General features: G+C 35.3%; 2 protein-coding genes across 6 annotated transcripts; one reads left to right on the top strand and one right to left on the bottom strand.

Annotated features, from left to right (window-relative positions):
- Positions 1-3,820: 3,820 nt before the first annotated feature.
- On the top strand, positions 3,821-10,174 carry LOC18448768 (uncharacterized). 5 transcript variants are annotated; one of them, XM_011630450.3, is made up of 7 exons: positions 3,821-4,295; positions 4,790-4,861; positions 5,572-5,639; positions 8,463-8,610; positions 9,440-9,523; positions 9,687-9,754; positions 9,925-10,174. In XM_011630450.3, the coding sequence occupies exons 1-6, from the start codon at positions 4,029-4,031 to the stop codon at positions 9,708-9,710; spliced, it is 663 nt and encodes a 220-aa protein (XP_011628752.1). In that variant the 5' UTR covers positions 3,821-4,028; the 3' UTR covers positions 9,711-9,754; positions 9,925-10,174. The 5 variants fall into 5 exon arrangements, 4 of the variants coding, with proteins under 4 accessions (XP_011628752.1, XP_006858891.1, XP_088725232.1 ...); XM_006858829.4 differs by having other exon boundaries at positions 9,665-9,754; XR_016057211.1 differs by lacking the exon at positions 8,463-8,610 and having other exon boundaries at positions 9,665-9,754.
- Positions 10,175-12,013: 1,839 nt separating this feature from the next.
- Positions 12,014-24,294, bottom strand: LOC18448769 (selenoprotein family protein). The gene is made up of 4 exons (XM_006858830.4): positions 23,928-24,294; positions 21,029-21,087; positions 13,875-14,056; positions 12,014-12,175 (listed from the first exon to the last, which is right to left on the bottom strand). The coding sequence occupies exons 1-4, from the start codon at positions 24,085-24,087 to the stop codon at positions 12,097-12,099; spliced, it is 480 nt and encodes a 159-aa protein (XP_006858892.1). The 5' UTR covers positions 24,088-24,294; the 3' UTR covers positions 12,014-12,096.
- Between the last annotated feature and the right edge of the window lie 214 nt (positions 24,295-24,508).

Here is a 24,508-nt window from a genome sequence, read left to right as displayed (position 1 = left end):
GTAAGTCACCGAGGGCACCTAATCACATTTCTTATCCCACAACTCTCTCTCATAATCACACTAAATAAACTTGCCAAATAAGCATACCATTCACCATTTAATATAAATGCCGTTATTATGGATGGATTGGTCCAACCATTATGACCAATAACCGTTTAAACATGTTGGCTGGTGTAGTGTGGTTCAAAGAAAAAACTAAATTTGATTATGAGTTAATATTTGATTGACTTTGACCAGTCAAGCTGACAGTTTGATTAACTCAACACCAAAGTAAAATCGAAGCAATTTTATAGTATGCTTTATATTTTTACATTTTTGGTTCTATGTTTTTTTTTTTTTTTCAAATCCGGTTTAATTATTTTGACTAACAATTAAGCTAATTTTGAGTGAAGGAGACCCTTCGGCAAGTTTGATGAAGGCTTGATAACATTACTTGCGGAGTGTGTATACTATTATCCTGCGGGAGTATATACTGCATAGTTACTCCCTCGAGCATAAGACTACCTCGGAAATTTTTTTTATTATGAGCACTACTCTTAATTTAGGTTTTGCCTGAGGAAGTAAATGGACAGTATGCTTCCTCATAGCATAAAATCTTGGTTTTCTTTTAACCAAACCTCCCTCTAAAGTCTAAACCTACTCCTACAAACCTCGATTGCCTATGACTACCGCCTAGCCTTGAGGAATGGGTATTTAAGGTAATTTAAGTTTGGTAGGGTGAAATATGAACACAACAATTAGGGAGAAAACATTAGTCCCTCAAAAAATACATTTTTCTTGGGTAATAAAATACATAAATGCAATTTAGTAAATTTATAGTGTTTTAAAACCCGTATCGGTGGGGATAAAGATTTGTGCTATATGATTGATAATTTATCGGGATAAAGATTTGTACTATATGATTGATAATTTAGATTGGGTTTAGATTAGTTTGAATTGGTGATTCAAATAATATTAAAAATAAATAAAAAAAATTATAAAAAAAATGGAGTGGGGTTAAGAAGAGAATTGAGAAAAATTTGATAATTTTTTTTTTAAAAATAAAAATATATAAAAAGTGATTTTGGAGGAGAATCAAGCTACGACTCGTGATTGATTTCCATCTATTTTGACGCATCAAATCAGAAATCGCCGAATTTTAATACACGGATGATTTACAAAACCAATGTTCTACCGTAAAAACAATGTAAAGAGTGCATCCTTTGACACTCTATATGACTAAAATGCCCTTAATTCCATCTAAACTAATCCTGCTTATTTTTTATTATTGATGCACCTACTAACAAGGCTGTCAAGCTTTGGAAAATGGGAGTCAACCACAGTGCAATCATATCGAGCACCAATTAAATTTTTTATTAAGTATTGTTTAGATAATTAAATAATATGATAAAAAAAAAATCAAATAAGATAGAGATGGATAAAATTGGATTATGGGATTAGTTGGTATCTGGTTGTCTACTAATACATATTAAATTTGAATTGGACAATTGAGATTTGCCAAAAGCCAACATCTCCTTTGAATCTAGGCCGTTTGATCGAAGGAATCAGATCTCAACCATTGTTTTAGTCCACTTGATGGTCCTTTTGGGCGCACACATGCAAAGTCAACTACTTCAGAACAACGGTGAGAATCCACTCCAATTGCTAATAAGAACAATCTTATTGGAATAAATTATAGGAAAATATTATTGAAGGCACATATAATCTTATGAAATTATTTAAAAGCTCAAAAGATCCTAATTATCATCACCCACATCATTGAGCAAATTTCATAAAAGTACTCCATAATAATCTATTCAAATATTTTAAAATTGTAATCCTTGTTGAGGGTTGGTAATCCTTAACAATTAGGGGAATTAGCTTGATATTTTCGTGCAAATTCATTTTTTTTTTTTAGCACTCAGATAAAGGAAAAGTGTAGTGTGCGTTGGGGGATGCAATTCTACATGTGTGTCCCCTGGTGCATCTAATATCCATCTCAGAGATTGATGTAGAAAGGATATGGTCCCACCGAAACCCACGAATCAACCCCCTGAAAATTTACATAGAAACTATTTTTTTGTTTGTAAATAGTTATTCTTTTTAACCCTAAAATTTGAGGATCCAATATCTCTAAAATAGATTTTGGAGGGAGGGTTCATATAAATAGAGATGACTCGGTCAACTGATGAAGAACCTTATCCCTAAATAAATCCACACGATTGCAAATTTAAACTCTATCATACCTCTAATTTTTTTATAAAAAAGTTATCCTTCAATCTGAGCCATCGGACAATCCTCCTATGTTACGGGCGAAGACAATACAAACATATTTATCAATCGATAACTTTTTTTTTGTGAAAAAATTTATTTATATGGATAGATGTGAGAATATTTTTACAATAATTGATCCCAATGAATTTTTTCACATCAACCGACAAATAATTGGTGTGAAAATATTCCCCCACCTAACAACATGGGTAAATATTTTCATGTGACAATACTTTTCAATAAAGTTTTTTACATGAACCAAATGGGTTGAATCTACAAGCAAATATCCACTGTGTGTTGTCGTTCAATAATTACCAAGCATTAAAACAATATAGCTACCTATTATTGATATTAAACACTTACCTTTGGTATTAAAGAGCCATGTAAATATTATTTTCTCAAACCAATATTTCATCTTAAATGACTGCCCAAATGTTGAGTATTTATTCTTCAGTAAAAGGGAGGGGTACCAAGCAAACTACCTAAAAGAGATATTTGATTGTTTTGAGAGAACGAGGACAACTATTTGAATATTAAATGACCAACCAAATATGGACTGAGTAAATACTGCAAAAACTTTTGACGGTTTTACCAAATGTTTGGCTAAAAAAAATCATAAAAGGCTTTTTTATTGGTCATAAATTATTAATGGATGAAATTTCTATAAGGGCTAGGTTCTATGGCAACCAAATAAAGCCCGACCTTAAATCCTCATATAGAAAATACTTTTGGCCATGAAAATGTCTATGATGGTTCTAAAATCGATTTCCAACACCAATAATAAATTTTGAAATTCAAAAAATCATACATATCTTGTGGATCTTTATTTTTTATTTTTTAAAGATGAAATGGACAATCTAAGTTAATTTATTAAAATATACATTATTTTTTAAAGTTTGAAATCTTTTTTTTTTTTTTTCACAACTATAATGTTCAAATCCAGATGTAAAGGTTTGCCAGAGCTTGTACTGTAATTCCGACGTGTCATTAGGTGAGGCTTTGCTTATTTTGATAGGGCTGCAGCCCTATCAAACCATTTTTCCATTTATTAATTGTTCTATGGAACTTAAAATTTATATCGAAAAAATGATTTTAATCGTAAATCCAAAAAAAAAAAATATCTAAGCCCTAGTTCACCTGAAAATGAAAAGTTAAGAAAATAATTAAAATTCCCTACAATGGTGCTACTAAAAAGTACTAAAAGTTGTGAAAGTGTTGGGGATGATCCATGTAGACATTTTGGAGAATTAAAGAAACTAATTATATATTTTCATAGAGTAAGTTTGGCAAAATATGGAGCTTTTTTCTTTTCAACTTTTTTAAAAAAAGCTATAATAATTTCACAAAAGAGAAGGGCATTTTCAGAAATTGATAGGTAATTCCATGGTCAAGGATTGGATTTTGGACGTTCACCACTAAGACGTACCTCTCCATTTTTGGAGAATGGCACTGTCAGGGACATAAATGGAAATTACAAAACTTTAGAGGTCATGGTTTAACTGCACAGTTCCTTAAGACTACCGTCGTTCACCCACTTATTCTCTCAAGTTTCAGCTTCAAGCTCTGGTCTAAAGTAGAGAGAGAGAGGCATATGGGAGAGACACAGACAGAGGAGAGAGAAATAGAGAGAGAGGAAAATAATAAAATGGGGTGTCTCAAAAGAAGGTTTAAACATGGTGGGTGATTTCATTATATAGAGGCACTGGAGGAGTAGATTCTGGTTAGAGAAAGAGAGAGTGTGTGTGTTTGGTCTCTGGGTTTATTGGAGGGCTTGAAACATGGTGGATGATTTCATAGTTTATGTGGATGGTTTGATCAGTACAGCTTGCTTTGAATCAGCTTCTTCAGGAGCAGATTTACTGAACAACAATGTATCTGTAAATTGTAATGTATCTTCAGCGAATAACAATGGTGGGTCTTTCAGTAGAGAGGGTGGGTGCTCAGAGAGGACTGAGAAAGGGGATGTGATTGAGTGTAGGATATGTCAGGAAGAAGACGAGTTACATGCAATGGAGGCTCCCTGTGCTTGTAATGGAACTCTAAAGGTACCATTTTTTTTGGTCTTCTTTTTGTTATTCTTCTTCTTTTAGGACCGTAAACTTTTTCTCTCTCTTTCTTTGCTCTCTCTCTCTCTCTACATTTTATCTTGCATCTTTGACCTTTTTTTACAGGACTAGACTCTCTCTCTCTCTTTCTCAATTTCTCTTAGCCTAAATGGTGTATTTTGGGCTCTGTTTTGTTGAGTTTTCAGTTTCATTGCTGTTTATTCTCTTTCTGGCTTTGGCATTATCCTATTTTGATAACAAAAGTGAAATAAATTGTCTTTTTTTTTTCCATCTAGACCAGATATTCATGCATTATTCCTGATTTCTTTTGCTGTTTTGCCTCTTTATTTCGTGACAATTTTTTTTTTCTTGTTGCTTTTATGCGTTTATGTTATTCTTGTTCTCATGGCCTTCTTATTTTATACTCTCTCTCTCTCTCTCTCATTGCAATTGACTTTTAATTGCTTTTTCCTTTTCTTTCTGTTTGATTGCAGTTTGCCCACAGGAGATGTATTCAGAGATGGTGTAATAAGAAGGGGGATATCACTTGTGAAATCTGCAATCAGGTACTGGTGAAACTGTTTCTTTCTCTCTCTCTCTCTCTCTCTCTCTCTCTCTCTCTCTTCGGTGAAGTTATATTGGCGGCACTGAATAGTTAAATATCTAACATCAGGTGGTAATTTGTACTGTTTATATTTCATCTTCCTGAATTTACCACCTAATGTTGAAAAATCATCAGACTGCTTAGGAGTTTTAGTTTATGTCCTTATATTAGCATTTAACACTCTTTGTTCTGATGATATCAAATGCTTATCCCTCTTCTTCTTGTTCTTCTTTATGAAACTTGATTGACCCCTTTTGTTCTCATTCATGGTAAATTAGCCATTTTTACAGTGTGAGTGGAGCACCTTCTTATGATGAATTAACTTTGCATTCCTCGAAAAGACCAGAACATAAACTCCTATATATTTTTTTTCTTCACAGTAAGTTTAATTTTGCATCTGATTGTGTCTCTGACTACTCGTAAGATATCCACAGTTCTTTATTTTTCAATTAAGTAATTGTTTTTTCTATGAACGAACATTGGGATATTTTGATTGTTTCGGGAGTTTTGAATCGCTGTAGTACTTTTTCTCAATATATAGGAATGTTGGATATTTCAGTAAATTTTCATTATTTTGTTTTTATTGCAACACATCCCCAAAACCTATTTTCTTGTCATGGAAGGTTTTAAGTCGTTATGCATTGGAGATTGATGGGTTTGACCTTATTACAGATTTATGCACCAAATTACTCTCGTCCACCAGCTAGACCAATCTCTGATGGAAGGATGATTGATATCAGGTAGTTCTTCTGCTTTATTACCCCTTAAATTGATTCATGTATATAGACTCTTTTATTGCTTATAATTGTTTAGAAGAACAGTAATGCTACACATTATGAGGTTTGACTTTATTAAGATATTTTAATTTATTATGCTTATATGGCTGCTTGCTTGCTTTTATTAAGAAGCTCTATTTCATTTTGCATTTGCTATTCTAATAGTAATGGTAAGAAGTTCACATTCTTGTAATTTTGGTATATTCAAATTGCAAACACAGAATTTGTGTCTGTGTGTTTATTACTTGGTATAAAGTAAAATTGTAATCATATAGTTTGTGTGCAGTAAAAGCTTTTGAGTTCTGATGGGATCTGTTATTGCACAAATTTTTGGTTTTCCAGAATATGCAAATCTCTCCATAACAAACGAATAGTTTGGACCAAAATCACAGACATAGAGGGAATTGTTTGCAGCATTTCTCTTGAATTCAGTCTTCTCAATTGCTTTACTGATTTTGTAAAATATTGTGTTGAGGTTCTCTTGAGATTACATGAGTATTTTTTCAGCTTGCAAGTTGCTGAATTTGAACTTACCACATTGGACTTTGTAAAGGAATTTGTCTTCTGTTGTGCTCACACATTGTAATCAGTTATTTATCAAGAAATAACTTATAATGCTCTGAACTTATCTTTAAATTAAGCATATCCCCGCACCCCCCCCCCCCCCAAAACCAAAAAGAACACCCCCAAAAAAAAATCCACCAAAAAAGAACAGAAAAAAAAGGTGTGTTGGGCGTATGTGAATGCTCAAACATACACGCATCTACAAATATACACATGTTAATACACTTTTATATTTACACTAGTATATGTGTATCTGAATATTTTATGCATGTAGTTGTATTTATATGTATTTAAAGATGTGAATGTGTACATTTTTATATATTTGCGTTTGTCCATGCATGTGTGTGTACATGCATTTATGTCCCCCAAGTAATCTTCTTCACTAATGATGCTCTGATTGATGTCTAGCAGTTACTTGTTGCCTCCTTGCTCTAGGTTCCATTACAAATCAGCTTTTAAGAATAAGAGAACTATCATCCTCGACATATGAGCTCATCAAATATCATGCCCCTAGCTTGATATTATGCTTTTCAAGGGTCTGGACTTTGGAGTTTCTTTTTTTATTTTTTTTTCTGGCTTTTGCTCCTTAGGACATGGGATTCTCTCTCCAGCACATGTAGAGTTTCTCTCCAAAATGGATCATAACAGAGATCATGTGTATAGTCTTTTTTTAGTTCAATTTTTTCAGTTGATTCATGAAGACAGTGAAACCATGCACTTGAATTTTGTTTAGATTATATGGAGCCTTTCTAGTTGCAAGATTTAGAACTTGGATTTATGCCATTCTCCACAAGGACATGCAAGTTTGTAGAGATTGTTTTGGTCCTCTGATAATCCATTTATGCTTTTTGAGTTTTGAGAATACTTAAAGACAGAACTCTGCCTTTTTAACGGACTTGAAATTACTCTGACATAATAACATGGAATATTTTCCTCTTCCCTATTTTTTCTTATGAATCCATTCGAAACTAGCATGGCATTTATCTCGAGGAAGTGAGGTTAACCCACCCTAGGTTCCATTTTATTGTGTAAGGTGGAAATTGTCCTGTTAAGAGTGCTTTGTAATAGTGAAGCTACATCTAAAGTTTTATGCATTAGCATTTTCAAAAGTTTCCCTTTCGTTCCAAAGTGAGCTACTGACTTATCTTCTTTTTGTATCTGGCAAAATCTTATAACTCAGGTTGAGTTCCCATTGGTTTTCTTTAAAATTCTAAAACTTCAAATGGAAGAGTTTCACTTTCACCCAAATATGCAAGAATTTGCAATTACGATCCTTACAGACTTATCATTAAGGCGAAAACAACAATCACTGAAACCATTGGAACCCAGAATTTCAGAAATACTATGACTGTACTCTCTCATCCTTTCATTTCCATTAAACAACTATTTGAATTTCATCCTCTCCCAACTACTTTATCAGTTTATTATAATGAACTCATTGGGGTAGGGGGAAAGCAAGACCCGATGATCTTGATCTATCCTTTTATCGTATAGCATATCAGATCATTGCCGTAAGACATGGTGGCATCATCCCCACTCCAGAAAGCATAACAAGAATGCTGTGCTTTCTAGGACCTGGATCTATAACCACTTTTTATGGAAATCGGTGTAAAAAATATAGCAGCATGCATCACAATCACACATAGGCAGCCCCATAGAGGTGGGGCAGGTGACTAAGCGCCCCGCCTAGGCCAATGCGGCCCTTCTAGGCAGCCCGCCCCAAGGTGGGCGCCTAGGCGTATCAGGTGGTGCCTGGGAGAGCGCATCATGCCTCGGCCAATGTGGCCCTCTCCTAGGCAACCTGCTCCTAGGTGAGTGCATCGTGCCTCATCTGAGGTGCCCACCTTAATCATATATATATGCGTGTAGTGTTGGGGTGCCTCGAAACCGAGGAACCAGCATCATGCCGAGGCAGTGCCTCACGCTTTTCTCAACATTGATGGAAACTTGTTTTTTCTTTGAAATTAGTGCTAACAATGATAAGTTTACTCATTTTTTGCTGCTCATCACATAGTTTCTTTCTTCTCATTGTGTTAAGAAAGTTGGGTTTTACTTTTACTATCTTGAAGCATTAGAAGAGCTCTCTTTTTCTTTTCTTTTTTTAAATGACAGATGAAAAAGAAGGACCGGTATATAAAGTTGTTGGTTGAAATGATGTATTCTTTCTAGTAACGCTCGTAGGTATTTTTCCTAATTCTCTTGGATTTCTTCTTTGTCTACTAGACAAAGTTGGGGCGGACAGATTGACATGCATGATTCTCGACTTCTTGCTTTAGCAGCTGCTGAGCATCGGCTACTGCAGGCTGAATATGAAGAGTATGCTGCGGCCAATTCCAGTGGCATGGCATGCTGCCGCTCTGCTGCCCTCATTGTATGCCTAGACCCGGAACCCCAATGTGCTTTTTCTTGTTGCCCTTCACATGAGATGTATACTCATGAATTCTGGTCTATGGATCAAATATGCATGCATGCATTCATGAGTATCTTTATGTAGCTAATTATATATGCAGTATGCATGCAAGGGGGCAGTAATGTATGTATATATAAGTATGCACCCGTGTTCTTATTGTTCTCCCACTTCAATGTAGTTCTTTCCTTTTTTCTATTATTTGAAATCTAGGATTATCTGATGTATGGTATCTTTGGATTTGGAGTGGGAAATTATGCTACAATCTAGTGGACTATGGACAAATTATACTCTACCGGCTCATCAGGATCAGACGAAATGATAGACAGTAGTGTAAAATGGGGTCCACCAGAAAAATATCTGAATCCAATGATGAGTCCACTCTCTCTTCATAACTGTCCACCATTTCATTGGGATGGTGATGACCCAATGAATTGCTTTGTCCATAGTTTATTGGTATAGTTTTCTTATTTCCTTTAAAAATTGGACCTTGGATTTAATTGTTTCCTTATTAAAAATTGCTCGATAGTGTGATTGCTTGCCATTCTCATTCAGGGAAATTCCTTGGGGAGATAAATCCTTGACAAATGATTGAAACTCCCATTTTTCTTGGAGAATCAATGTCTGGAAAGTACATAAATATTTCCTTAAAGGGACATTGTTGGCGGACTAGAGACTTTGGATGATTGCTGTCAAACAATAAAACTAGAAGTTCACAATTTTGCAGAAATTTGATTGTTAGTGCAGTTTTATCTTTCTTGTGATAATTTATGGCTGCCGGTTATTTGTGCAGTTAATGTTACTTCTTCTTTTGCGCCATGCTCTCGCCGTCACAAGGGACTTTGGGCCTTTGCAGGACGGCTCAACTTTCTTCTTGGTATGTCACTTCACCAATTAACTTTATTTTGTTTAAATTCTAGTTGTTAATTCGTTTAGGTGTAAACCAAAATATTTGATAAAATTTTGATTATAAGTTAAATTTCTCTGAGCTGAGCCAGTTAACTACGGAAAATTTCAGGTTTCTATCTTCCAAATTGCAGGCTTCCTTTTGCCGTTCTATGTGATGGCACGAGCAATTTACATTTTACAGAACCGAAGGAGGCGGCAGGTAATTAATTGATCACTCTTTCCTTTTTGTTTTTTAAAGTTCTGATTGAAAGCTATGGAAGACCACCTGCATTTTCTTTGAAATTAAGTTGTTTAATATAGGGTTTCATATTGTCTTATACGGTGATTCGTATCTTTGATTTTTTTTTTGTCTTTTTGTTTTGTATGCAGCAACTTTGAGCATCCCATTGAAAGCCAATGTATAGAAGTTTGTTGCTGTCTTTTGTTTTTACCTTTTTGAGTTTTAACTTGAATTATGAAATGCGGATGCATACATGAAAATTCATGTATGTTTTGAAATTTGCTGTTGCGCGGGCAAAAGAATTATTGTCCGGTGATTTGATCTTCAAAGCTCCTTTGCAAGCCATGTATATATCCAAAATTGTTTCGTGTTGATGAATGAATTTAGTCCTTTATGTTCTCTGCCGAACTTCCATGTGCTCGATTCATCCGAGTTCGATATAGAGTGGCAGAGATTATGCCAATGGACAACTTCAGGAAGTAACACGCATTAAGGGGCCGTTTCAGTACCTAGAAATCCATTATGCCGAGATGAATTACAAGAAAATGCTCCATTTTCCGCGTTTGGGTGTACAGTGAGTAGGCGGAGAAAGAGACTACACCCCTGGGGAACTACAGGATTTAACGTGCATTACTCCCATGGGCAGCAACTGCTTAGGGGGGCTTGTTTGACCCCAAACTTTCTCAGCTCCTCTACCAATCTCAGCTATCGACTTTAAAATGGAAAGGAATTGAATAAGAGTCCTAAAATGCTCGAAATGAACTCTGCTCCAACAGTGTCCTAACGTGGTGTGACCCAACGTTTTAAAAAAAACCAAATCGCATGTCTGACTTGTGCCTGCTGGTTAATCTGGATTAGTGAATGAGTAGGGAATCGATAAATATAAAAATCAGTGGGAATTGGCTGATCCCTGTCTGTTGAAGAACTAGATCACCGACCATGATCACGGGTGGAACTTGGTGATCCCGGTTCGACCCTGTTCTTTTTAGAGAACTGGTTGGACCCAACTTTTGGGAACTCGGGATTGTTTGTGTGGTGGACTAAAGATCTTTCATGTGTTCCTAAGCATCAGGTATTTTGCCGGTGGGAGTAAGTGAACAATTTGATCTAAGTTCCTCATTATTTATTTAAGTGAAATCAGGAGGTGATTAAGTGCACCCTTATTATTTACTTAAGCGAAACAAGGATGCCAAATAATTTAACAATTCAACCTCATTTTAGTCGAACTAATAAAGCCTGGCCCGCCTGGTTCAAGGCCACATGGTCACCATCAGGACCAGCCTAGGCCATGGATGAGCCTTTTGGGCCTAAACTTGGCTGAGGCCAGCCCAAGCATAAGCCTTAACAACAATAATGAGGAAAACTTGTTTTTTTTAAGGGAAACTTGTTTTTCTTAAAGGACTGTATATAATGAGACCATTTACCTTTGATATAAAGTGGTCACAATTACTTACAGCCATTCAATGTGAAATTTTATAGCTTGGATGTTTCACAAAATTCCAAAAATTTCTTTTGGTTTGAACTTGATCAATGGAAGCCACCAAATTTCACATCCTACAATTAAGATTAATGTGACCACCATGTACCAAAGGTAAATAGTTGTTAAATAACTATGCTAAATAAAGTACAGATTAAAAGTGGCAATGGAAGCGGTGGCATCCACTTTTTAATGTTATTTAGGGAGTCAGCAAGTTACTATGGCTCCCAAAAAGTGCGTAGCACTCCCTGTTATCAAACATGGAAGTATTACAGTACTAGGAAGTCGTGGTTTCCAAAATCGCCACTTCAAAAACCAAATGGCAATTGGAGATATGGATTGGGAATTTTTTGGGTTTATCCAAAAAAAAGAAAAAGGAAAAAGATATGGGAATATTTTGGGTATCATGGTAATTATGGACAATTTTATAGATACTTTGGAGAGAAGGAGAAAGGAAGGGGGGATTATTTCCTCATTAACAAGAGACGCATAGGAGAGATGCATTTAGCTGCATTTTTTGACAAATAATACAAAAATGTATAAAAACTTGCGTTCTCAACCACATTTCAATATCGGAATTATAGAAATGGAGAGAGAGAGAGAGAAAAAATAAAATAAAAAGTCAGTCAGGCTTTGGGTCCCTACCCTTTGGTGAAAATGGAGTAAGAGATTTCATCATAGGGCTCGTTGGTACTACCGCCAAAGCCCTAACCCATTTCGGAGAGAGAGGGAATTGATATAGAGAGAATTAGAGAGATAAGTGACACAAGCAAGTTTGCCTTCACATAAAATGCCCATTCATGTCCGTATATCCCATCCAAAACATAGAAGAGAGAGAGATAGATTACAAGTCTTGAGATGCGTGGGGCTCAACCTTCTCCCGCAAAAACTGTTGAATGTGTTCACGCCTCCAATTGTCAATCCTACACAGTTGGATGAGCATTTTATAACAATATATAATAAATCAGTTTTTAAGACAATAAAATGATGATAAAACATTGTATCATGCACCAAATTCCACAATGTGAGAGATATTCTCATGTTAAACCATATCACAAACCATATCATGGCCATCTATATGCACAGGAAAAAGAAAAGGAAAGCTCTTGGCATGGCTCAACTTCTATCTCACTGCATACAAAATATACATGAAGAGAATTATTGTAAATGAACATATTCCACAACGGGACATTTATTTAGTAATGTATTTGGCGAGAGGGCCAACTCATGTGTCCACCTTGGTTTTTGAAAGATTAGGACTCGAGACACATCCAAATCATTGTAAGTTCATTTCTAACTCAGATCCATAAATTTGGAGCTTCGAAATTCTAGTAGATCTGTCGATGTTTGAAAAATTAGAATGAACATCCCCAACCCCCGACCCCGACACAAAAAAAAAAAAGAAATACATAACACACCATTTTTAACGCTCAATATGATATCAGTGGGAAGCTTATGATATAGTACCTCTTTGTCCTAATTATGAACAACTTAACCAAGCACCTATAAGATGAGGTACCGTAGTTTATGTTATTTGTAGACGACATGGTTTTGATCGATGAGACCCGAAGAGGTGCTAACACCAAGTTAAAACTTTGGAGGGATGCTCTAGAATCTAAATGTTTTAAAATTAACTGGATTAAGCATATGGGGTTTTATAGCCCTACTAAGGGTATGGTTGGAAGTAGTAAGAACTGAATTAAAAGATATGGTTGGAAGTAGTAAGAAAAGATATGGGGTTTTATAGTCCTACTAAGGGTATGACCTATTGATAGAGTAGAATGACAGGAATTCGTATAGCCGACCCCAAATAGTTGAGAAAAAGCTCTAATGATGATGAATACTCATAATCTCAATGGTCTAGATTATGGTCTTGCAAAATCTTGGATCCCATAATCCATTTCCAAGATAGATTTTTAGCGGGCGGATTCACTGTAATAGGTATGTCCGCTGGATGCACCTTAATCCTACCCTTAATTTATTTTCTTCATGATTGCATGTTCAGCCATGAATGAGGAACAAGGGATACTTTCATGAACGAAAACAGACTGATTCTCTCTCTCTCTCTCTCTCTCTCTATATATATATATATATATATATATAATTTCCCCAGACGAAGTCAACCTAGAAAACTAAAACCACTTTATTTGCTGGTGTTGCAAGGATTGATTCATCAAATTATGCAGATGTCAGATTCCCAGATTGCAAGAAAAACAAAATAGTGGTATAGTGAGTGCTAAAGAAATAGGGACTTTTAAGGATATTAGAGTTCTAGGGTGCTCAATATGGCTTTAGCCATGATAGTGACATTTTGAGTTAGGGAGGGATTTATTTGGGTATTCAAGTGTAGTTTTCAATTCTCAAGTTCAGGGGAGTCTTCATAGCCTGTGGGTTGAGCATTTGTTGTGTAACCCTCTACATTAAATCATAAAATCTTTTCTACAAACCAGGCACAGAAATATTTGCTACTACAAGTCAAGGAGCATTGCTATATCAACAGGATCTTATGGGGCTGATAGGAAAAGAAATAGGCAAGTAAAAGCAACTTACCAAAACAGATTCCATTATCAAGGTCCAATTTATCGTGATGCATGTGAGAAATGCTTATGCATATTAACTGACCTTATGGTTTCCTTGTGATTGCCAGCATCATCTAGCATGACAAGTTTTGGTGGTGACGCATAAGCATATTGAACTTTCAAAGAAGGGAATTTATCGGCCTCGTCCTCAATGAAAGCAAGAACTTCAGGATAAAATACAAGTTTCCTCATGCAAACTTCTAGGACAGCGCCGGAGTACGAAACCTGCACTCACATTAAGTGGGCATAATAATGCACTAACAGTAAGTACCTATGATATCCTGAAGGTCTGAAACACATAAAATACTTAGGCATGCATGCAAACAATAACAGAGTCTAGAGCTGCACTTTTAACAGGAGATTTTTTTTTTCAAAGTCAAAATTACATTTGCTTGGTTGGTGGGGCAAAGTTGTTAGATAATTATATCCAACTTGTTGAGTAAGGTCCAAGAATTCCATCAAAAAATTTCAATAAAAATAGCAACCTCAAAATTGTGCAGAAGCGTGATTTTCAAACTGATCGCGTTTTCTTTTCTCCCTCCAAATTCCCTGCCTCTCTGTGTGTGTGCGTGTGGAAAATGTCTAAGCATAATCCATTTCTTAAGTTAATCGACTATTATCTCCAATCTCTTAAAAACTCTCTCTCTCTCTCTCTCATCTTCAACTCTCTCCCTCTCTCATCTTTAAAAAAAAAATTGATCTTCACTTCCCCTGTATTTCTCTCTCTGAAATATGTCTAAGCATAATCCATTTCTTAAGTTGATTGACTATGATCTCCCATCCCTTAAAATCTCTCTCTCTCAGATACACACGTCCTTAAACTCTCTCTCTCAGATACACACGTCCTTAAACTCTCTCTCTCTTAAAATTTCTCTCTCTCCCTCTCCTCAAAAGGATTTTGATTTTAGCGGAGGGTAACTTCCCTTACATTTGCCCTACAAAAATAAATAAACTCCCTCTAACTCAATCTCTCTCTATCTCCATGGAACATCTGCTCTCCCATCTTCTAAAATGTCTGTCTCTCTCTTAACCCTTCTCTATATTGAAAGGTCTTGTATTTATCCAACAATTAACTAACATTGAGTGGATGTGCTTGGAGGGGCATAAGCCACCAAATATACAGTGAGTTTGGGAAACACAACAGATTAGTACCAAGAACTGGTGAAAGGATCAGATTTTGGAAGGATGTATGCTACGGTGATGAAGCCTGGGTCTTTTTCCATATTGCATCCAATACATAAGCATTAGTCTAGGGGATGGTTGAAAACATAGCGGGGAAGATCATTTGGATGCCACTTTTTTGTTGAAACCTGACCAATTAGGGGTTGGGTGACCTATAAGTCTTGATGTCTACATTGAGACAATGTTTCCTTCCATTTCGAGGCAAACCAATCCAGTGTTCCAAATGTCTCTAAGCTTCCGCTGGTTGTGGCCCATTCCAGTACCAACAAATGTTATGGCCTTTAGTTTGCTGGTGGCCTTCAAGAAGCTACTCTGGATTGGTTACAATATGGGTATTCCAATACTTAATAGGTGTGTAATATGTCACGAAGCTAAAGAACATGAACACTTGTTTCTCCACTGCAGAATAACCACAACGATTGGATTTTGGATCTTGAAGCACTTCCTCTTCCAAAACATTGGGTTTAACCAAAAACAATAGATAGCATCATCCAGCAATGATTGTTAACCCCTTGCCCTTTCCAACAGCTGGAAAAATATTATGGTTTCTTTCAATCCTCAGACTGATCTGGTCCACTTGGTAAAAAAGAAGTAGAATAATCTTTCAGAGCAGTCTCTATAGTATGGCAGCCATTCAGGGTAGGGTCAAATCCCCTATCATCTCTTAGGCTTTATGTGCAAAAAAATTTCAAGGACTTTCACCAATGGATTTCATTGCACGGAGCATACCAGATCTTCATGTTGGGAAGCCCCATCCCTTGTGGTGATCAAATTGAATTTTGATGAAAGCTTGAAGGGCAACCCTGGCCCTGCTGTAGTTGAGGGTCCTTTTTTGGGGCCAATGAGATCAGGTTCTGCTGATCTGTTGGGTCTGATTGGGACCTGCAACTCCCCCGAAGCCGAGACCCAAGCCCTTCTAATTAGACTGCCAAAAATTGACAGCAGATAGGGGAACAATTTGGTTATTGAAAGATATTTATCAAACACAACACCCTGGCTTAAGAAAGTAACTGCAAAGCCATATAGACTCGACTATAAAACTGCAAACCCATGTAGGCTTGACCATGTGTCCAATCAAATAAATCACTTGTGCAAAACCATTTGTTACTTACAGACATACTAGGAAGGAAGCACTATATATCTTGTGCATAGAAATTTTGCATGTTTCTGAATCAAACAGTTAACATTTTTTTGAAAAATCAATGGCTGGGAACCAATATACTTCTTTTAATCCCAAGGGCTTGGGAAACCCGATTTGGTACTTCAAAGAATTTGGGGACTGCCACCTAAGTTTGTAAAAGATTACAAGCAATAAAGAAGTTATTTTTTCAAAAAACTTTTTCCCCTACATGAAAAAATTGGTAAACCCATACACCACAAGCATCATGGTTTGCATCCACAAACAAAATTTCTAGGTTGTTGCTCCATGCTAGCTCGTTGGTGAGATAATGTGGAGATTTCTTTGCCCTATATGGAGACATCACCTTCTACATTGGCTTCCCACATTTTTGGCAAAGGAAAACTTGTTTTGTAACAACTTCCTATGGAGTAATGGTTCTGATTATTATATGGACAATTTAGCAAACGAAAAACAAGCCCTGAAGATCTAGGTTCTACACCCTCAAGTGTTTTGACTTCCGAGAACTGGTTTGGAGAGTTCATTAATTCTCCCCAGGGCTCCTCTTACAATTCCATATCCCAGAACCACAAGAAGATTTCCAGAATGTGGGAATAGTCACAAAGTCCAGTTCTGATCAGTATGCGTAATGACTAATAGAGATCGTAATGACTAATAGAGGTGTATCTCATGATGGTGAGTACAATCTTGTCTCATGTAAGAGATTGATATTTTATGTGAGAGAGTCAAATTAGAGTGATATATCAATGTCAGAAAGTCAAATGACGAGGTGAGATAAGTGCGATAGAGGGATAGGATGCAACCTACTATGCTAGTGTCATCAACAAGTCATTCGACTATGGTCACATGTCTATTGCACAATTTTGTCTGTAGTAGTAACACAAAAGGACCCTAAAATATAGTTACCTGAATCGCCTATGAGGGTAGCGATTCTGTTTCGGAATCTCGATTCGACGTTTCTCCGGGCGAAAGTCAATTCTAAAAGAAAGGAATCACGTTTCCATTTTTTGCGGAATGCGATTCCACCTAGTTTAGGAATCTCGATTCCTGGATTGCAAGAATCAAGATTCCATATTGAGGACTTTATGATTCTTAAGCTACACAAGAATGCGATTCTGCTTGTGAGAAACGTTGATTCCAAATTTTTGGAATTGCGAATCCATATTGTTTGGAATCAAGTTTCTATATCGTAGACATCGTGATTCCTTGCTACAAAACAATGCGATTCTTGAACTAAATAATAGAAACACGTGTTCAACCAAATAATATAACATGAAAGTAATGTGAGAATAGGAACTTCAATTCTTGAACTAAATAATATAACATGAAAGTAATGCGAGAATAGGAACTTCAAATCTTCAACTAAATAATATAACATGAAAGTAATGTGAGAATAAGAACTTGAAGTGTTCAACTAAATACTATACAACATGAAAGTAATGTGAGCATAGGGAGAGCAGAAACCCTTCGATGTGTGCTCAATCATGAGTAAGCACGACATGTATGAGAGCGTTAGAAAATTTGAAGTTGTTGCACACGGCAATAAAATCAAAATTTAAAATATGGGTAATATGTTAAGTTTTTTATTTGCTTATTTACTAATTTCTATCCTTCATTCCATGTTACTTTTTAAGGACTCTTACCAAGAATAAATAATATTAAAAAATATGTTACTTCCAATTTAATAATGTTTGGTAAATGGTGTGGGTACTAAACTAGTAATCCAATAATGTTTAATATATGATCGGCGCAGTCATTTCTTCAAGTTGAATAAGAGGATAAAAATTCTTTTCTTTAAGTTGAATAAGAAAATAATAAAGATATGAGCGAAGTGCCCTGTGCGGTGCTTTAGGTTAAATTCATCATTAAATATCAGAGAAATTAACTACAAATTGAATAACTCAATTTTCAAAAGTCAAAAGACTCAAAACTACATTTAACAAAGAAGAATTACTATGTCATGTACTTATTTTATAATTCAAAGAAATGAGATAAAAGGAGTTTGCCCTTGTTCTCACTCCTTGTATGCCGTAGACTAGCTCCAGACCTTGTAGACATAATAAGGTTATCGGTAGACCGAGTCCATTGTATGGGATTGTCCACAAAGATATTATAAAGATTGACATTAGCACTTGGAGTCTTGGACAAAGTATATAAAACCAAAATTTGATCTTGTAGTAATGGGTAAATTTATATATTTTTTTGAATACTTCTCTCATATACTGGAGGGAATTGGTTTGCAATTCTAGTAAGGGGAGAATCTCGATTCCAATACGGGGAGAGTCACGATTCCGGAATGGTGAGAATGTTGATTCCAAATTGATGAGGATAACGATTCTAGAATTTTAGGAATCACAATTCTTTATTTTTAGGAATCACGATTCCATATTTTTAGGAATCACGATTCCAGCAACCACCGAAACAAGTGGGTTCATGCGTGATTCCATATAGGTATAAAACGTGATTCCAACATCAAAGGACATCGATTCTTGCAAATAGGAAACACGATTCCTAATTTTTTGAATCGCGATTCCAAAATAGTGAGAATCATTTTTCTCAAATCCGAATAGTACGGAGAACGATTCCTAAATTCCAAAACTTCTAATACACGCGATTCCGATTCTAGAAACGATTCTGAATTACGGATGTTTCCAACAACTATACCCTAAAACACCAGGAATAGCTCAACCAAAAGAATAGTTTCATCATATGAATAAGTACGAACATTACCTTTCCTAGATATCTCATGCAAATTTTCTTTTTTGTTAAATTTATTTTGCATAATTTTCTTAGATATGTTAGATTCTTTCCTTAATTTTCTCATGGAGTATTTCTAGATAGGCTCTCGCACTTAATATGATATTATGATCTATTCCTTTATCAGGAGTTAAGTTCCTTAAAGATATCATATTAAGTGTGAGACCTATCTAGAAAAACTCCATGAGAAAACTAAGGAGAGAATCTAACATATATGAGAAAATTATGCATGATAAATTTAATAAAAAGAAAAATTATGCACGATATTTTTTGAAGTTGTTAACTGTTGCATTAGAAAAATTATGCATGATATTATGATCTATTCCTTTCTCAGGAGTTAAGTTCCCTAAAGATAAAGGGCAATGTTACATGGATTCTTCTGTTTGGGTGTTGTACCCTTGTCAGAGTTAGACACATGTTGACACACGTACTTATGCAGATTCTTTTGGATTCTTCTTGTTTATTAACCATTAATAACATCATTTTCGAGGCTTGATCTTATTTTTGTTTAAGTAGACACATGTGAACCTTTCAAAATGTCTATGAAACTCTCAAAATATCTATAGATTCAGACAATTAAGGTATAACTGATTATCTCTTGCTCCTCCTTATGAAATGGAATACTAATAAAACTATGAAATTTGGATGTCTTCATATTATAGCTGTGCTGCCAAATCCTCTTCTTCATGGCATGAGGAATCTGATACCCTATACCTATGTCAAACACCGACACTTGTACCCGTTCCAAGCGACAAATCTAAAGGGTAAACATGAGGATTTGATATTTTATACCATGAGCATGGATAAAATAACTTTTTTTTTCAGATTTTTTGAGTAGTGGAACTGGTTTTATTTTATGCAGTCTTCCTGTAAGTGAAGATTTGTTGTCGGATTTCAATAGTTCTAGATCACTTTAACCAATTCAACACAAATGTGATTAGGATTAGGGCATTGGTAATGGAGAACATAACAATGCTTGCTAAGTTTCAGTAGCATTAATTTTTTTCTCCACTTATTTTATTTTGCATTGAAATTCGTTAGAAATTTACTATTGATCCCTTTCTCGAGGGGAGGGATTTTGTTCTTGGGTTTCAACGCTAGGGAATCGGCACTGGTTCCAAGTCCAGATAAAAGAGGGTTGTGTTAGGTAGGTAGCCAGCATAAAAATTTTGCTATATCTTTTCATGAATCCTGAACCTATCAGAATGGCAGAACATGATTCATATAGCCAACCCCAAATAGTTGGAGTAAGGCTCTGATGATGATTTTCCCAATAAATTACATCTCAAGTATTCCTTTGATGCAGCAAAATTGCATCTCAAGTATTGTGTGTGTGCTAACAAATAATTATTGTCATAATTCCATTCATTAATGTCATCTTGATTATGTTAATCAAGTTCGGACGTGACATGTACAAAACAGCCAAATGAAGAAGCCTATCAAACCTTGGTTCCCAAGTCTCCCGACGTATGTAGATTTTGGCAACCTATGAAATGAAAGATATTGGTTTATTTTAATGTGTTGCCTTAACATGATAATGTTTGATACTTTGTGGGTTGCCAATAGTTAGTGATAGTCGCTCATATCTCGCCATTGTTACAGTCCTTCTATCAGTAAATTTGGCAACTCTTCCTATTAAACAACCCTTTGAAATCATATACGTTTGTCTGCAATTTATTTATTAACAACGTGAGAAACTTCCATACCAACAAGGAGATTCTATGACCACTAGAGTGACGAAACTAGAAATAAATCAATTGCTTTTGTAAATTATGGTGGTTTAGATACGTATATAATATTTCCCTCACATAAAACTTGATCAGATCCTATACAAATTCATAATTATCAAATAGCGCAGATAGGGTTTCTTTTACTACAAAGAACTTAAAACAAGAAACACTCTGATGCTTGAGACCACAAGCACCCAATATGTCTTATTCCATATAATATGCAAGCATTACAACATGGATCATAAATATACACCCTAGAGATAATGTTAAGGCTGAAGTCAAATTCACCAAATACATTATTTCTTTTTAAATAAATTCACCAAATACATCATTATACCATGCTATTAGCATCATTTATCTAACACTTAGATTTAAGGCAACCGACCATACCTTACTCATGGAATCATCAGAGTCTTCTGTGCAGCATTTCTTACATTCCGACACCAAAGCTGCAACCACCAAAAGAGAATTAGAACCAAAATTAACACTAGTCCAACAAGTTTCTGAGTTAATATTAAGAATCACTATGAATGCAGGCAATAAGAAGAAAAGTTTTCTTAAAACGTAAAATGTCTCCAGATAGTTTACAAACCCGACACTTATAACCCAAGTCACCAGATCACTAAGTCAAGTCGCTTTATTTCATGGACACGGTTTCTATGAGTCCATGTAGAAATGAGTCACCTCTTAAAAATCTATTTTTGAGATGAATTTTTGGACTTAATTTTTAAGGACATGTAATCTTTAACATGGACATCATGAATATGAAAAAAAAAAAAAAAAAAATGAAAATTAGAAATTATAAATCTATTAAGAAAACATTTGGACCGTTAGTTTCAATTGTTTTTAGATGGACCACCTATTTGCATCCATCTTTAAGATGAATGCTTTATACCTCGAGGACTACAAATGTAGAAATGAGGTGCCCGCTGCATGAAACAATTATCCTTATGTCATTGATGAGTCAAATAGTTATCATGGAGGGAATGATTAGATAATTCTATGTACGCACATTCTATGTATACACACATTTAAAGTACAAGCAATATAGATGAGGCCCTAGGGCAATGCGACCGAGTTACTAAGGATGACAACTGAGTCTCAAATACTCAATTAATAATGTCAAAGATAAGTCAACCAAGTACAAGGCAAGCCCAAGGAGATCTAGGGTGAGCCATGGGTATAAAAATTCCTTTGCATGACTCAACTTGATATGTGCCAAATTGAATTGCCTAACGGGACCAAAACAAAGTGGAAAATAATGTAAAAGAGAAGATAAGTTAATAAAACTTCATATAGTCAAACTATATCAGCACATATCATTCCATAAAAACACCCTCATACGCATATAGGTGATTCATATATCAATTCAACATACCAAAAGACATAACTATATCTTCTCTCATAAAGGAATATACAACCATTATAAATGTGTGTGGAGGGAAGGGATCACAGTAAAATGCACATACGTTGCTCAATATTAATCTTTGCATCCAATAGGACAATGGTCATGGGCCATTCTCAGCAATTTGTGCAATAGACAATAGAGTCATTACAATCCAGGTGGAATACGAGCCCTGAATTCTTGTACAACATTTCCATGTCTTGCACAATAAGCAATCGAAATGACAGGGCGTGAGGTTTGTGAAGGGAAATGGTGATGGAAAAATTTATCAACAATCCGGAGTGTGGGATAGGAAGGGAATATTTTGAGGGTGGATTGGTCGACACATGACACTGCAAGGATAGTTTAAGACTAGTTATTGGAAACAACATATGAAGTCAACTTGGATAAACAAATAGAGTGATGAAACCCCTCAAGGCTCATGCTCCAAGAAACTAAGTGGAAACAGCATATGAAGTCAACCTGTGTGTAAGTTGGGGCGCTGCAAGTTAGGATGGAGAAAATCCTAAAGTCCTTGGCTTTTCACAGACCCATATGGTGGATTTGGAAAGAGTGGAACAAATTTGCATCACATAAGCAGCAAACAGTACATCATAAAAAGAAAAAAAAATGGATAAATAAACTAATTACATATAACATCCATGGGGCATGAGCAATTAGTAAATATCTGCGATCACTATGTGAATGCTTACTTATTGCTTATGAATGTTGATCTAACCATAATGTTAATATTTCAAGTTTCTATATATTGCATACCGTTTCAGTATTCATAATATATCGCAAGAACATATGAATGTTCAATCATCACACATAGCTTGATCAATTGAGTTCCATTTTTTCTTTGCTATCTCAGCTATTTTAATACCATCATCACTTATCAATGAAATTATGAAGGAAAAAAATCTATCATATCATTTAATATCTAATAACATATTTAATATATGTATGTCCACAATTCTCATAATCACTGATTTTCTATAAAATTCCTAATAATTTTGTAGTTTTCTTCGTTTCAATTCCTCCACCCTATTGTCTTCCTTCTCAGATCCTGCACATAGACAATCAAATCTTATAAAATTTATTGAGTCAAGGGGATTGGCAATAAAAGACATTTTGAGTTTCTTTCCGCTAATCATCAGTCATGAAATCCAGTTTTAAATGAGCTACCAAAATATCACAAGGAATATTGTATAAAATGTAATTAGTACAAAATAATATTTCAAGGAAAAATTTATATAAAGAAGCAACCTTATTTATAGAAGTAAGGTTGCATTAATCTACACTATCTATTATATTTGAACAATGCAGATTTGACAGTCTCAAAAAAGTGTGTCATATTCATACATATCTCATGATAAGTTCATACTTCATCGTTCGTATTAAGGTATTAATAACCTGAAGATCCCCACTAAAATGCACCATTATTTTCACTCTTATGATGTCAAATTTAAGATATAAAAATGAGGCCAATGTCCAGAGATAGGTAATTGCCTAATTGAAAAGGCTCGCAATAAGTATCCGAACAATGTACTCAACATTAGAAAGAAATAACAAGCTTATTCCTACTCAGATTTACACTGAGGAAAACACCAAAGTCAAACATAATAATCAGAAAAACATTTCCCACACCACTATAAAGAACCCCTATTTAGATTTCGAGAATATTCTAATAACCTTAAAAAGATCCAGAAACATGAATCCATTAGATTTATTGATATTACTCATAAAAACCTCAAAAAATAAGAAACTCTGTTCATAATTACAGGAACCCATCAACAGTTTCACCATTATTTTGCCGTGGGAAAAATGAGATTACTAAACAGAATAGAATGCAACAGAAAGGAAGAGAGAGAGAGAGAGAGAGAGAGAGAGAGAGAGAGAGACCTTCATCCTTGATATACTCTGCAAGAGTCTGGCAGTCTGAACAGAGGGCAAGGCCAGTGAAACCCAAATCTTCACATTGCTTTGAGCTCAATTCCTCACCAGAAATTACAGCAAAGAAGGCCAAAATATGCAGGAAAAACACCAACAAAGGCTTCGCCATTTTCTCTCTCTAGAATTTTGTTCGCTGAAATGAAAAAATTTCTCAAATATAGAACTACTTTTGACGAGCAAGGAAGACTCTCCTACATGTACCCGCGGGAGCATGTATTTACTGGACTAGAGATACATTCACAGCTTGCCAGGATGATTGTTTGATTGATTATGGGGAAAATATGGGTTAAAGAAAAAAAGTTCATATAAGGGCGAGGTTCTAAACAATTAGGCGCACCTCAATAATTCACAGGAATAACTTGTTCCGATGCCCAAAAATTTTTGAATTTTTGGACATGAAAAAATTGGATTTTTTGGAAATAGTGTATCTTGTAATGCATTTTTGGACCGACAATTTTTTAGATTTTTAAGTGATCATAGATGTGTTCGACCTATGCTACTTTTGAAGCTTTAAATTTTATATTTAGAGA

Source organism: Amborella trichopoda, chromosome 6, assembly GCF_054954075.1.
Source record: "Amborella trichopoda isolate Santa Cruz 75 chromosome 6, AtrichopodaSantaCruz75HAP2 v2.0, whole genome shotgun sequence".
Taxonomy (NCBI): domain Eukaryota; kingdom Viridiplantae; phylum Streptophyta; class Magnoliopsida; order Amborellales; family Amborellaceae; genus Amborella; species Amborella trichopoda.
This window is presented reverse-complemented; position numbering and strand designations above follow the sequence as displayed.